This window comes from Argopecten irradians, chromosome 11 (assembly GCF_041381155.1).
Source record: "Argopecten irradians isolate NY chromosome 11, Ai_NY, whole genome shotgun sequence".
Taxonomy (NCBI): Eukaryota; Metazoa; Mollusca; class Bivalvia; order Pectinida; family Pectinidae; genus Argopecten; species Argopecten irradians.
In genome coordinates this window covers 19,384,913-19,396,408 of record NC_091144.1, presented here as the reverse complement: position 1 = coordinate 19,396,408, position 11,496 = coordinate 19,384,913, and the positions used below count along the sequence as shown (strand labels likewise).

General features: G+C 35.2%; 1 protein-coding gene across 1 annotated transcript; it reads right to left on the bottom strand.

The window, feature by feature from the left end:
- Positions 1-640: 640 nt before the first annotated feature.
- Positions 641-10,053, bottom strand: LOC138335747 (chorion peroxidase-like). Its single transcript, XM_069284911.1, has 10 exons — positions 9,849-10,053; positions 8,916-9,095; positions 8,381-8,438; positions 7,832-7,938; positions 7,357-7,458; positions 3,443-3,535; positions 2,195-2,912; positions 1,599-1,768; positions 1,140-1,242; positions 641-904 (listed from the first exon to the last, which is right to left on the bottom strand). The coding sequence occupies exons 1-10, from the start codon at positions 10,036-10,038 to the stop codon at positions 838-840; spliced, it is 1,788 nt and encodes a 595-aa protein (XP_069141012.1). The 5' UTR covers positions 10,039-10,053; the 3' UTR covers positions 641-837.
- Positions 10,054-11,496: the final 1,443 nt, after the last annotated feature.

Sequence of the window (11,496 nt, the reverse complement as noted above, 5' to 3'; positions counted from 1 at the left end):
TATTGATAAACCATACTGAAACCCTTGTGGAGCAGAATATCAAGAAAAACCAACCGGGTATGTATGCCTGTCAACTGCACTGGGGTTTCCAACACATGACTCATTTTCCCCCACTCGACAACCGCGCCTCTAAAACTAAATATTGTAAACCAAATTTCTTTCGTGTCTACTTTATTTCGCGATTTTTATTTCAAAACAAGTTCGTTTTCAAAATAAGTTCGTGAAAATAAATGAGGATCTTCCAGGACTATGTGCTCGAGTAAATGAGGTTAAATTGCTACGATTAATTACTGCAAACAAACTTATTTTGGCGATGACTTCATTACTGGTTTCCATGCCTAAGGTCTTTTCATTATGACTTCTTTTCGTGTTTCCATGCCTAAGGTCTTTTTCATGATAACTTCATTTCGCATTATATTTCTCTATGATTCTAAATGTGTTAGAGACATTTGCGCAGAGATTTATTTTCGCGCTTTCTCATTGCCTGCAAAAGTTATAGTTCGCGAAAATAAGTTGGTTTACAGTACTCGATTGAAGTCCACGGGTCGGTATGAAATTCCCCTCAGAAATTAAAATGACACAAAAAAGACTTATTTTGGTACGAAGAAGTAGTACAATGAAAGTAAGACGAACAAAAACACCAGATACATGGTTTAATATAAAGGATAGTTTATAAAGCGATTCACTATTGTATGATTTAGATTCTGAAGATAATTTATTTCTGATAATTTAGACAAATTAAACCTGAAATAACTCAAAATTTTGTCAACATTTAGTGCTATTAATAAAGACAAAAAATATATTGATTCCAAAATATTGAAGCGTATAGCAAATATTCTAGGATCCATCTTTCCATGCCTCTAGGTTTATATCCGGAAGCTCTCTACAAGGTACGCGGGTATTTCTGAAAAAAGGAGAAAAATATAAGTGTTCGTTACTTAAATGAGATATAAAATCTTCAACTCTTTACACTCACTCACACTTCTATTATGCTCACAATGATTGATTCCAGCTTCGTATATACCATGATTAAAGCGTTTACTTACAATCTAATATAAGGGATGTACAGACAGAATTCAAATTATATGACATAAAAATATAAATATCTGACTCATGTTGCATTAACTAATTTAACTTACCCGTTGCCAACGAAACGGAAAACATTGGGTTGAATGGCTGGGACGTCGAGGTTGTTACACATTACTCTGGATAGTCGAATTTTCTTGATCTCATTTAATTGTTCTAGAAAACAGGACCATATTTTGAGTCAGTTACAAAAAACGATATTTTGCTTTGTACAAAATGATAATATATGAAAATACAATTTCTTAACTTGTCATTAAAACAAAACAAAGAAAAACAATACTACAGTAATCTATTTATTATTAGTTATATGACTGATCGGTTGAAAAAGTCACGGGAGGTTCATTGGACTTAACGTCCTCTAAACAGCCAGGGTCATATAGGACGGTCTGTTCTATATGTAATGTGTTGTGTGTGTGAATATATGTATGCTTTGGGAGGCTGTGGTATATTCATGTGATTGCTTCCCTATATACTCATTAAACCAGGTATCCATATTGTTAATAGCGACTAACCTTCGGTAAATCCGGTGATCGGGTGCATGTTCTCGTACCAGAATCTGTCGCCAACCTTTAGGCTTCGGAATTGTGTGGCAATGATACATGCAAATGTTGGTCCAGTAGCTGCCCCTGGTAGTGTGATTTCTGACAATCCCCCAGTAAATAAGTCGATATCATCCACGTCACTATAACATGAAGACGTGTAAAGGTACATAATTTTATGAAAAATATCACAGTTGTATTTTGTTAATATAATTTGTTTTCGCTGACCTGCTGGACATGTTTTTTTTGTCTTTTTGTTTATTCATCTACATAGCATTTTACATTACAGTCGATATTTCTCACTCTATGTATTTATAAGTTTGCATGCAGCAATAAATGAAATCAAGAGCCTATTCATAGTGAAAGAACTCTGTATCGTAATATTACAGGCATCATTAAGTTGTTCTAGATAATTTAGATTGTTTTTACCAATTTTTATGGTCTTATGAAACTTTCTGAAAATTTACCAATGATAAATTTTGAAAATACGGAATCAATAAAAAGATTTATGCTATTTCACTACATTAATACTGATAAGTTTTTAAACTACAATCCTTGTGCAAATCTACCTGTATACAGTCGAGAGCAATTTGACAACTTCCGGTTCATGATCAACAAGACCGCCAGGCCCAGCTGAGAAATACTTAGCGGGAGTAAGACCGCATAGTTTCCGCCACTCGTTGTAGGGCGGCACTCCTTGATCACGTGCTCGCTGTATGTTCAAAGCCACCAAATCAAAACTATGTCCTCTGTTATCCAAGAAAAGAAAATCTCTCACCCCATCTTCGACAAATCGGTCGTCTTGCATTACCGGAAATGAAATAAGCCATCTAGCAAAGTCATTCAAAGCTTGACCCATTCTTTCCAAGATGAACCTTGGTTTATCAAAGGTGGCAAATATTAAATTATTTCTTTGTGACGTAAAAGAATCATCAACCATTCCCTGAACATCTGGGATTCTGGTGTGGGGGAACCGCATTGCAGCTGCCGAAAATCCCATCATAATAGAAGCGTCGGTGTTTGGATCATATGTTGCACTGTAACCTCTAGGGCTAGACCGGATGTTGTACCTCATCAGGTGATCCTCGTTTAAAATAGACGGAAGTAGTTCGTTGAATACCATGTGCTGAAGCATAGCAATAATAAGTTTCCGGGTTTCCTGGAATGTCCTTTCATCGTCCCAGCCAGGGTTTATCCTGGTGAAGTAGGTAGCAATGCGGTTGTGTTCCCTCAGAAATGTCGTGTGAAGGACGGTGAGACCCGGTACATGATTTACCCGGAAGTCACCTGAAGTGATAATAAAGTTTCATCTTCATTTACTATTCCGTTTGGCTAGTGGAATACACGACATTGTTTCGAAATGTTAAGATCATACTAGAACGTATTTCTAAGCCACTGCTTAGACTGAATGCAAGTAGTTTATTTTCGTGAGATGGCATACAAAGAGTTTTCGGACGCGAAATAAATTGTTTCGCGAATAATTGTATAAAACGTCGCAGGAATCTGCATCGCCAAATTGTGTATTTGCGAACATGTTGAAAATAGCGATGATGCGAAATCTATCGTAAAGTAGCTGCAATATTGCAGCTGAAAAGACTTTTAGACAGATAATGGTGCCGGCCGAAAGGTGTAGTAGGCCGGGTACGTATATTCGTTCTAATCGTAAACATGAAAATTAACTGATTATTCGATTCTGTTTTAAACACTCGGCGTAAAGATAACATATTACCAAGAAACCAGAGACATAAATTGACACCGACACTGATTGATATGAGATTTATGTAATTAGCGAAATAAAATCTATTTACACAACTTACCAGCGAGCATACAGTAGTCCCCGGGGGCCTCTTTGACGCACATTTCTTCTTGGCTTGGAGGAGGAAGTCCTAACGTCGTCATCTTCATCATTCCTAAAAGACGTGAATGACAAGGGCAATTAAAAACAGAGCATATACCAAACGATGACACTACAAAATGGCCGTCTGACTAACATGAGAGAGAAATATATCATATAATTTCACATATCAACGGAATCGCAAAAAATATACTATACACGAAAACAACCGGTGATACACTACCACAAGCGATTATACTAAGAATAGTTTACGACGTCTGAATCCTGTATTGATTAAGCTATTCATGATGTTGTTCAGCAAAACAAAACAAATATAAATAACTATCTATTTTCATTTATTTCTGATTTTATTGGTTTTATAAAATTGAGCTGCATGTATTAGTTTCTTTTCCGTATTTTTTAGTATGTTTGTTTTATTTTGATTAATGGCATTTCGCTTGGAAAATTACCTAACTGAATTCATCGGTATCATTCGGTTTGCATAGGATTTCAAAAATATCTATGATTTTTCACCTTGTTTAGTGCATACAGATACACGTGTTTGATGTTGTATCCATTCTGTATAGTTATTTTTATTCTCGGCTGATTTACTTTCCCTATAATCGTGAATACACTGAAATGGGCGACAAAAAAGATAAGTTTGTCGCTTAAAATTCAACAATTAAAAATTACTCTTCCTGCGAATCAATATGAGATAGAAAATAGCGAATTTTCTCCACGAGAAATTAAATACTAGACAATATACTTTTAAAGTGAAATTTATTAAAGAAACGGATATGCTTGTTTTAAAATACTTTGTACATGATAATGTCTCTTCATACGTTCATTATATCGTGAAGGTTACCGAGGCTTGGTATCGCCTTTGTATGACACACCTTTGGGTTTAATATTAATATTAATAATAGTATAACTTGACCTACGTGCGTCGGCGAACGCCTTAGTACATTTAAGTACACAAATAAAGACACCTTTAAAGATCAGCAAAGTCAAAACAAAAACGTTATGACGATGCCGCTCGCCCTAAACACCTATTTTGTAGTAGTATTAGAGCATTCCTCGTCGTGATTAGCACTTGCGTATTAACACACGAGGCGAACAGATGAGAAACCTATCTAAGCTGATCAGAAAATCAGTTATATAAACATGTAGTGTGACAATAGTAAGGAATTGACTCTCACAAAGACTTTAAAGCACCAAAGCCTATTGAAAATAAAGGCGTGAAATATGATTACAGTTTTCTGGCTTAAAACCATGGGAAAGGTACGTCATTTTTGTTTAAGGAATAATATTGACCGTTGCAATCAGACATCATGTCGTCTATTGAATCAAAGAGAAATCATGTTGATGGACAAAACCAGAATACATTACAGTAAACCAGCCCTTGTGTAACCCGGATCCAAGTGTATTCCCAGCGTAATTGTATGTTCCTTCATAGTTATTGGAAATAAAATGCATATGCAATCAAGTATCATTCTAAAATACCATTTCATGCATATATTTTTTTTCTGAATTACGGTTATTGAAAAACGATATTGACTGAAAAACAAAACATTGTAAGGTTTGTAATATAAGCATATAATATAATGTAATTTACGCACGTTTTTAACTGAATATGAATCAACATTTTCAAAATTGGTTGCGACATAGAATAATTCTGATAATCTACATTGACAGCAAAGTCTGCAACAGAATGTATTAAGATAGTTTATGCCCAAAATATTATTTGCAATATAGAAATTACTGAGAAGTTCAATAAAGTTTGTTTGTTTGATTAATTAACGTCCTTTTAACAGCTATGGTCATGTAAGGACGGCCTCCCATGTATGCGGTGTGTTGCGTGTTTGTTGTGCGAGGTGCGTGTTTTGGGAGACTGTGGTATGTTCATGTTGTGTCTTCTTGTATAGTGGAACTGTTGCCTTTTTTATAGTGCTATATCACTGAAGCATGCCGCCGAAGACAGCAAGCAACACACCCCACCCGGTCACATTATACTGACAACGGGCGAACCAGTCGTCCTACTCCCTGTATGCTGAGCGCAAAGCAGGAGCAGAAACTACCACTTTTATAGACTTTGGTGTGTCTCGGCCAGGGGACAGAATCCAGGCCTTCCTCACAGGGGCGAACGCTCAACTCAAGGCCAAAAGTGAGGCGGTGCCAATGGAGGCATTAGGAAGGATAAAGTCAGTTAGGAAGAAGAGAAAAGATAAGATCCTAAATTTAGTCGCCTTTTACGATCATGCAATAGGGGCAGCAGGTACAATTCTAACGCCCTACCTAATAAAGACAAAGGAACAGTTCAAATTCATGCGTTTTGTTACATATAATCGACACTAGTTAATGATTGTTTAAAGAAGCCTCATATCATATCAGGACAATCACATACTTTTCGATAATAAATGTAATGTACACCATACTTTTTTCGCGATAACTTAATTTCAAATCAAAGAGAAATCCTGTTGATGGACACAACCAGAAAACATTACAGTTCGTCACACGTAAGCCACTCAGTTTAATGTTGAATATTTCTACATTTTTTGAAGAAGACTAAGACAGGCAATGCCCGATGTCTAATCCTATTGACACTTTAAAAAGTTTTTGTCAATTAAATATTTTGAAATTGAATATTTCTACATAAATTTTGTAGTCACTCTGATACAGTGTTGCATTACGTTGTTAACATGATGTGATTAATTGACCAATCAGAGGCCGTTTTAACTAATATCACGCAGGAATGGCCTGATCAATGCATGGCACTTTAACCTCCACCATTTCAAATATTTCGTAAGAGAAGCTTTAAAGCATGTACTTTTAATATTAAGGTCGTACTTGAAAATACCATATTAAAATAATTGCTGAATCATACACTTATGTTTTTTTCATTGCTATTTTTAGCATATTCGTTCGGACCGACGTCCGTTACCTGTGTCAGTTAAAATTAATATCCTTCATTGGTGGATGTAGTGAAACACCAAATAAATATCTAATACAAATACATAGTATACTTAGTCTAAACCAGCCCTTGTCTAACCCGGATACATGTGTATTCCCAGCGTAATTGTATGTGATTGTTCCTTCATAGTTATAGGAAATAAAATGTATATGCAATCAAGTATCATTCTAAAATACCATTTCATGCATATATATTTGTTTTCTGAATTACGGTTATTGAAAAACGATATTGACTGAAAACAATACGTATCGACAGGTAACCGATAAACATTGTAAGGTTTGTAGCATAAGCATACAATATAATGTAATTTACGCACGTTTTTAACTGAATATGAATCAACATTTTCAAAATTGGCTGCGACATAGAATAATTCTGATAATCTATATTGACAGCAAAGTCTGCAACAGAATTTATTAAGATAATTTATGCCCAAAACATTATTTGCAATATAGAAATTACTGAGGAGTTCAATAAAGACAAAGAAACAGTTCTAATTTATGCGTTTTGTTACATATAATCGATACTAGTTAATAATTGTTTTAAGAAGCCTCATATTATATAAGGACAATCACAAATTTTAAGATAATTAAAATAACGTACACCATAATTTTTTCGTGGTAACTTAATTTCGAGCTTTTACAACTTATTGATGGCAGTTTAATTTCGTGACCGAGACCTATTAGTTCTACTCAACATGTATTTCGATCATTCCTCATCGATCAAGAAAAAAAATATTCGCACGCTAAAATAACTCGGTTTATAGAAGAACAATGTATTATTATGTTGCTGAATGATAAATAAAATAGTGTTTAAGCGTAAATGATAAATTTGTATATAGCAAATGTAATTAAAAAACATAACTAAAATAACGAAATCCATATCTGATCTCTGTATACAAAGATTAAGCAGTTATAAAGACACAGTACCTCCAAGAAACGACCTTAGCCCTTTTGTTTCATCCTCAGAAGTGCCGTAGATTTGGGAACCGTCCATAAAGGCACTGGCTTGGTTCATCGGGGACCGGATACCTTGAGAATAAAAAAGATACAAATGCATAAAAATTTAAATGTAAAAATAATGGGCAATTTGATTCTTGACCAAAATCTTAGAAAAAATGAAGAAATGTATCAAGTAAAGTATTTATTATAAAATAGAGTTGAAATCAATGCACCATTGTCATCACCAATACGGAGGTTTCGATAAATCAAAAGTAAGGTATAATTTACCGCCGATTAGTCCCATCATCTGGTAATTACGACTTAAAAAAATCACATCAAATAATGACGTTACATCAATTAGAAGGTGGGACTCATCGACGGTTAATGGTACTTTACCTACGTCGTTTTGGATCTCGAATCCGCCGTACATTTCAACATACAAATGTTAACGTTTAATTGTTACCCATATCACAGTTTAGCTTTAGCCCTGGTGTTGATCGAACAAATGTCATACAGCTTTCAGAAAATCGGCCATCACGAGGAGGGATACTAATAGGAAAACAGGCAGACCTACAGAAATACAGAGTGAAGAGATAATTAAAAGAATTACATTTTTGATATACAAATAACCATGTGATATATTGCAAAGTTCTGAAATGATAGTTCGTCGTATCAATCAAAAGTGAAAATTATTTTTAAATGATTTAGAAAATTTTGTTTCGTAAACTACTTGAAGTAGACATAAACGATAATTTTATTGTTCATCTGTAATTTTGTTTGGATGATTTTTTTTAATCATATATACATTGTCTTTCAGAAGTAAAGAACCTGTACATGAATTACAGACCAAATTATTCGAAAATTAATTCTCTATATAGGCGTTAAAGGCAGAATTGTATGTTAAATAGGCCTTTGTAATTGCTGTGTTATGAGGTCTAACAGGAAAATGATGCCTGGTTCAATTTGTGATGTAAAAATATAAAATCCTAGGCTGACGTAATTGACTTATCACCTCATGGCGGTAATGTTGGGAGAGCCCTCACAACACATGATATCGGCTCCGTCTGTACCTGTAAAAAACGAAGGAAATCAGCGAGTATATATAGCATACTATGCATATCAATTACAATACAATTACCGTATTTCCTATTCCAGCTAAGTCATTCGTCATGTTTACCGTTATAAGCTCTTTATATTTTTTTTACAGAAATGTGCTAGTGGTACGGTAAACCATACAATAATTACTTATGTTTAGAATATTTCCACATCTTAAGGTAGGAAAATGGAATGAGCGACAATGTTATTAGTGAATTTCATTGAATATATCGTTTATGTTCTATATATGGCCGCTTATTCGCGATTTTACGGGTCATCGCTATGACCTCGAAAAGTTGATTAACGAAATATTGAAAAATTAAGAAAAGGTTGTTGATCGTAAATGCCTTAAAAGATCGCGAAAATCTGCCGTTAAAATTTATCTTTTTCGCTTTTACCTCAAAATTTCGAAAATGCTGACCAGGATATACAAGCGGACATACGGTACCTACCTGATATCATTGGCGTCGATATGACGTCATGTTCAATAAATTGTCCGAACTGCATGATCATTACTGTGAAATGTTTGCTGGATAGAGAACACTCGCCTGCCTTGTGCATTATATTACTGACCAGTCTTGCACTTGGTAGAAGCTTCCCCGCCTTACTATGGACTCGGGGATAATCGATTCCTGGAGTGACAGATTGTTTAATGAAATATAACTAAAATGTCCTTCGAAACTAGGTCTCCAAATGGGAAACATGGCGGTTTGCTTTACAATTTGAATATAAAATTACTCTTAGATTAAAAGGACATCACTGAACTATCAAGCTGTACATTTTCAATTTTTAGTTTTTTTTAAATCTATTTGCAAACGCTTCTTCCTTTGATGTTGTTTCCGAACAATAGATATGTAAATATATTTTTTAGCAAACTACAGCTTAGCAATACCGCTTGAGCTGACTTTACTTGCACTGCTAAACGTGGCATGAATATGGATTAATTATATGGTGTTTCAAGGATGAAACAGAAAAAGCTTCCTCCTTTTTAGAACCTGATTAAAGTATGTTTCCGTACAGATGAATATTATATATTAACAATTACCCCATGTTGTAATTGTGTGACATTGGAAAACAATTATAACATTTTTTGCTTGAATTGTTATTGTAGTACAGTAAACACCTTCATTTTCACGTATATTATGTTTCTCACATCTCCGTTGTTTTCAACAGATTCGCTATTAGTATATTCATTCAAATTTATCCTTTCTTTTGAAACCAATACCTCAAGTTTCCTTTGACGACCTTTTAGTTATTCAGTATCATTTATACTATCGTAGACGTCGGTACAAACTCAGATGTTATAAAGTATGTTACGGGCTGACAAAGCAATGTTTCAGCCAATCAAATTTATCGTTACAACAAAGATTTCTGACAGATTTTACCATCCTCGTAGCTATTAAGCATCATCCTCCGCTGCCTGGTGAGGGCGGCACCCTGTGTGGTGTCCTGTAAGTGGTTACAGTAGCCACTGGCGGTGCGGAAAGGATACCGCAAGTCACAGATCGGAGGCTTAAACGGACAGGTTGGCTCCACCTGTCGGCGCCATTCGGCAACTACCTGTGTGTTCGTCATCAACTGACGAAGGGGCATTCCGGTCCTAAACGATAAATGTTCTAAGCTACAGAATATTAAAAGCGAACAAATTTCAATAAGATTTATTTGAATTTAAAACAACGTTGTTTTTAGTGTGTTTAAAGTGAACAGTCGGGCAAGGATGGCTAAAGTCGGTAAAATGGTGTGAATGTATCCAGTATAATTTTTTATGAAATGGAAAAATAAAATCTCTCGTCAAAATCTGTCTGCGTACGAAGAAATTAATTTAAAGTATGGAAATTCTGAAACGTCCTCCCGGCCCACTTTGTCCGTGGTTACATTTCCACGCAGCCTCGCTTTCAATGCTTTCAACTTTTCTTTACTTTAATGGTCAGAACTGGGAAACTAAGCAGAACTTGACCGTCGTATTAATATGTGAGAACTTTTGGAAGGCCAATGAACGCATTAAGACTGGTTTTCTTTGCCCGACTATTCACTTTAATATTTGTTTCATCAGACACTGTGCTAATGTGCTGGTCAGAAAAATAAAAAAAAAACGGTTTAGAAATCATTTACACATGAGCAATAGACGATATACATTAATTAAAACACCAAGACCAAAAGATATAGAGTAGAGTCATAGAGTCGTCAGAGGGACAAAATATTTAAACTAATAAATTTATTTTTCAAAATATAAGCTTGATTTGGAGTTCAAGATTTGAAAGATCTTTGCTGTCTCTATAATTCGGACACACCGTTTTATTTCCATTACTGAGATGGGATAACGTAATAGTGAAACAGTGTTGGCTTCAAACTAGCAGATGCACTTTGAATTTGACGGACTTTTAAATCATACATTTTTTAAACTAAAATTTCAAGGAATGCCGACTTCCGCCAGGTTGTTCTGTAATAAAAATTAACTTTTGGAAGTCACGCATGCATGAAGAGTTGCGTTGATACTGACATCTGTTTCCGTGTATTGAATCACTCTTACATTTCTACGAGACGTTTGGTGGCGCGGACGATAACCCATGCCTTGTCCGATAGAACGTCGACCACCTCTTTATTCTTGGTGTACAAAAATCGCCCCAGGTGCCAAAAATAAGACTGGCTGCCGGCGGGAATATCAATACCTGTAAAACAAGCAGAGGTCACGACAGGTGGGTTTAAACAGGCCAGGAACACGTGTTCATGTGAACTCTACTCAACATAGAACACGAAAAAGTTCATAAAGATCGCGGAAAACGGATATTTATGATCTGAGAAGTTGTACAATGTGGACATTCGCCTTGTACAGACATCAGTGGGAACATAGAAAAGACGTCACCGTAGATAATCTTATCTGGTGTGTTTGATGTGTTTCACCAGATCTGTTGATGATATATCCTTTTAAACAACGGGAAATGAGATTTATTTTAAGGTTTTATCTTTAAACCAATCAAACATCTAGTGAATCAGTATTTTTTAATACTTTTACTAATTGACAACAGGGATTTC

Coding starts and splice junctions, on each gene's coding strand:
- LOC138335747 (XM_069284911.1), bottom strand. CDS start 10,038: ATGACGAACACACAGGTAGTTGCCGAATGGCGCCGACAGGTGGAGCCA. Junction 2,913..3,442: donor GGACTACTGTATGCTCGCTG/GTAAGTTGTGTA, acceptor TTATCACTTCAG/GTGACTTCCGGGTAAATCAT. Junction 905..1,139: donor TTCCGTTTCGTTGGCAACGG/GTAAGTTAAATT, acceptor TCCTTTTTTCAG/AAATACCCGCGTACCTTGTA.